General features: G+C 59.5%; 1 protein-coding gene across 1 annotated transcript in view; it reads right to left on the bottom strand.

Moving 5' to 3' along the window:
- EZH1 (enhancer of zeste 1 polycomb repressive complex 2 subunit) overlaps nt 1–3866 on the bottom strand; it is a 39771-nt gene that overhangs the window by 369 nt on the left and 35536 nt on the right. The window contains exons 13-17 of the mRNA XM_015426591.1: nt 3080–3205; nt 2791–2969; nt 2047–2142; nt 892–973; nt 637–717 (exon numbers count right to left, since the gene is read on the bottom strand). Coding sequence (XP_015282077.1) covers nt 637–717; nt 892–973; nt 2047–2142; nt 2791–2969; nt 3080–3205 — 564 coding nt within the window. The remainder of the gene's footprint in view (nt 1–636; nt 718–891; nt 974–2046; nt 2143–2790; nt 2970–3079; nt 3206–3866) is intronic.

The following is a 3866-nucleotide window of genomic DNA, read 5'->3' as shown; positions in this document are numbered from 1 at the left end:
GGCTGTATGATGCTCCCCCCCTCCCCCAGCTGCTGAGGGCCAGTCACTGGCTCTCCCAAGGGCCTGCCTGCCACTTGAGTCCCTCTTTCAGCGCCTCCGCCCAGCTGGGAAGAGAGTTCCACAGACAAACCCCCCCCACACACACACACCCTTTGGCACAGTACTTTCAAGCCAGATGGGACCAGAAATGGGCTCCTGGGAAAATCCTGATCCTTTCTTTCTGAAATGTGTGTGCTCGCCCTGGAGGCGAGGATTCCCACCCCTCCGTTTTACATCACACTGCATTAAAGGTTGCAACCTAAGCCGTAATTGTGGCCCTCGGCAGCATCTCTCAACACCCAAGAAATGGGGAGGCAGCGTTAGCGAGGGGGACGCCCCCTCCCTCACATCCCTGCTCCAAGCCCTCCTTCGACACCTCAGGCTGCTCCAGAGTCTGCGAAAGACTTTCAAAGTCTGGGGGCTTTTCTATTTTTTTAAAAATAAAAAGGCTGCCGTCACATCTGTGGTGTTTGGAAACAGACCCGCCTGACTGAGGGATGCTTCCCCCCTCCGGAGCTCCCCCCCCCCGCAGCCCTCCCCAGGCGGGCTCTGCCGAGAGGCGGGCCAAGGGGACCCTCCGGCTTCACAGCCTCTCACCTTTGGCGTAGCAGTTGGGATTGACAGAGTGGTTGGCAAAGCGGATCTTGTTGCCTTTGCGGGTCGCGTCGACCACGAAATCTGCCCAGGGGGGAGAGAGAGGAGAGAGCGGAGACGGAGCGGAGCGTGAGCAAAATCGGCCCAAGAAGACTTCTCGCCCCCTCCCCGCCCGCTCTCCCGCAGCCTTCCCGTCAATCGAAGATGCCGTAAGGAGCCCCTCTGGAGCCCTCGTGGCCCCCCCAAACGGCTCGTTACCATTGTTGAGGTTGAAGAGGAAACTGGACATATATTTGTCATAGACCTTCCCGCGTCGATCCGCCTCGTCTTGGGAGATGAGCTGGGGAGAGAAGGCAACGGAGGACTCCTCGGCTGGGACTCCTCTCTCAGACTGCCCCCCCCCCCGAGGGTGACGGCCCACAAACCCTCTAGAGCTTGACAGAGAGCGAGAGCAGCCCCAACATGCCCACCCAGCAGCCCACTTAGGCGAGAGAGGCAGCAAGGCTGAAGAAAGATGCAAGACCGCATTTACAGACAAAATGATCCTGACCGAAAAGGAGTGCAAGCTGAGGAGGAGCCCCCAAGGGAGCCAACTGCAGACAACCCCCCCCCGCACCCCCCTGTGCCTCAGGAAGACCCTCCCCCCCTCACAGGGGGATGTTTCCCCCCTGCTCCTAGTCCTGCTTCCTGGCAGGAGTGAGGAAGGTGGATGAACACGTGAGGCTGCCTTCCACTGAATCAGAAACACCCACCCACCCCCAGGTCCGTCAGAGTCCGCGCAGCCTACTCAGACTGGCAGAGGCTCTCCAGGGCCTCAGGCAGAGAAAGGTCTTCCATGTCCCTTACTGCCAGATCTTTTAACGGGAGATGCTGCCAGGGACTGGGCCCAGGACCTTCTGCGAGCCAAGCAGAGGTCTTCCCTAAGGTGCTCCCCCTGGCAGACCCCTGGCCAAGTTACTCTCAACAACTCTCTCTTCATCAAAAGATCGGCTTATTGAGAAAAGCAAGCTGGTTCCAGCTTAAAGCATCCCGTGTCAGAACTAACAATTTTGGCGAGTTCAGTTAATATAGGTAATTCGAAAGGACCCCCCTCCCCAATAGCAGTCACGCAGGTCACACTCATCGCACCTAACCACTACCTCCCCCCCCCCCCCATGGGAATGCAGCATCCCACTATCTATAAAGAAATCAGGCTTCAGAGTGGCTTCTGGCACACGCACACACACCCCCATGGGGAGGGGAAGGTTTCATCCTTGGGAAAGTTATGCCGCTAAGAGCAAACGGTTCCATCCCTCCCCCTGAGGTCTGACACGCACCCCCCTCAAGTTGCCAAAAGACCTCCTCACTTTGGGAGCAGCGTGGAGCACCCGCCCCACCCTCGACACCAGCTGGGGGCCCTGGCTTCCAACTCACCTCCCCGCAGTACTCCGAGATAAATTCATTCTTTTGCACGGCCTCCTTGATGAAGGTTCCCCAGCCAGCCACCTCGGAGGGAGCCAGCAGCAGGTGCTGAAAGAGGAAGAGGCCAATGCTGCTGCTCGGCTCACGGGAAGGGAGTCCCAAAGGGGTCGGGGATCCCAGAGCCCCGCCAGGCGCCCCGAGGAGCCTGCCTGCCGCCGAGAATGCCCGGGGCTCAGCAGCACACCCAAGCCCTGGAGCGGCCCCTCTGCACGTCTAAGCGTCTTCGTGGGGGTGGTGATAAACCCCCCCCCCCCCCGTCACCCTTCGGACAAAGCAGCCTACACTGTTCACCATTCAAGGGCTTCAATCCAGCCTTCACTCTATGGGGCTGGAGCCCCTTCCCACGGCTCCCAGGAGGGGAATGAGCCAGCCACACCCAGGGGAGCTCCCCCGCCCAGCAGGGGCAACAGTCCACCCCCCTCAGCACCGCTTCCCAGTCCCCCCCGCCACCCATGCTCCCCTCTCAGCTGTGGAGTCTGGTGAGCAGAAATCCTCCTTTGTGAGCCCCTGGCATTAAAAGTTGTGGGCAGGCAATTTGGCTCCTGCATCAATCAGTTTGCCCCGGAGCCCCTCCTTCCTGAGCTAAGGCAACAAAGTGTGAGCCAGAGGCTAAAAAAACCCGTGAGCTAGCTCACGCCGACTCAGCTTAGAGGGAACACTGCAGCCGCCACCCTCTCCTCCTATCCCGGGACAGACCTTCTTCAGGCCCCGCTGGATACTGCAGTTCTTGCAGGAAACCACCTTGGAGTCCCAGTGTTCCGAGGCCCCACAAGTCAGGCAGAGGTCTGGATCGCACTCCCGCACCGCCAGGTAGCACGGACACTGCTTGGTGTTGCACTGGGTCTTGCACCGGCAGCCAGGGAAGCGGTTCTGGCCTTGCAGGAGAGACAGGCAAGCTTTGAAGGGACTCAAGAGGAAAACTGCCCAGGAGAGGAGGCCCCCCCCCGCCACGCTTGGCAAATCTTCCCCGTGCCTTGGCCCTTACAGTCCGGATTGCACTGGCAGAACTTCTCGCAGAAATTCTGGGTCATGATGCAAGGGCAGTTGCTGTCGCAAGGGTGCTCAGGGTGGTCACAGGGCTGATAGTTGTACACTTGAGTGGATGAATTATCTGCTCCCGAGAGAGAAAAGAGAGAGAGAGAGAGAGAGAGAGAGAGAGGAGGAAAGGCTGTGAGGTGAGCGCCATGCCGAAGAGGGGTTTCCACAGCTGCAGCCCCACGGCCACCAGCAAAGAGCGCTGTGCCCCAGGCAGTGCCTGAGGAGAGGGGCCCCAGGCCGGGAGAAAGCCCCCTGGGGAAGGCTGGCTTGGCCTTGCCTCTGCAGAAGGGGCAAAAAACGGTCCCAAGGAATAAAGTCTACAGATACCACACTTCCGACAGTCCGGAGAACTGTGGCCAATGTTCCCTCTAAGCTGCAGAGTCTTGTGAGCAAAAATTCTACTCTGTGAGCTCGTGGCATTCAAGTTGTGAGCGAGCAATTTGGCTGCTGCATCAATTAGTCTGCTCCGGAGCCCTCCTTCCTGAGCTAAGGCAAAAATGTGTGAGCTGGAGGCTAAAAAACTGTGAGCTAGCTCACACTACCTCAGCTTGGAGGGAACACTGACTGTGGCCCCTACTAGCCCGGAGACCCCGGGCAGCCGCTGCCAACGATGTCCCATGGACAAAACGCCGACGACGGGCCCCCCCCCGGCAGTGAGCCCCCCGGGGGAGGAGGCGGGAAGGAGAGAGTGGCGGTGCAAAAGGGCTGCTCCCCAGAGGGGGATGGGGGAAAAG

Source organism: Gekko japonicus, unplaced genomic scaffold (assembly GCF_001447785.1).
Source record: "Gekko japonicus isolate JY-2015 unplaced genomic scaffold, Gekko_japonicus_V1.1 scaffold1636, whole genome shotgun sequence".
In the NCBI taxonomy this organism is placed as follows: domain Eukaryota; kingdom Metazoa; phylum Chordata; class Lepidosauria; order Squamata; family Gekkonidae; genus Gekko; species Gekko japonicus.
Note: the sequence above shows the minus strand (reverse complement) of the source record. Positions and strands in the feature narration are given on the sequence as shown.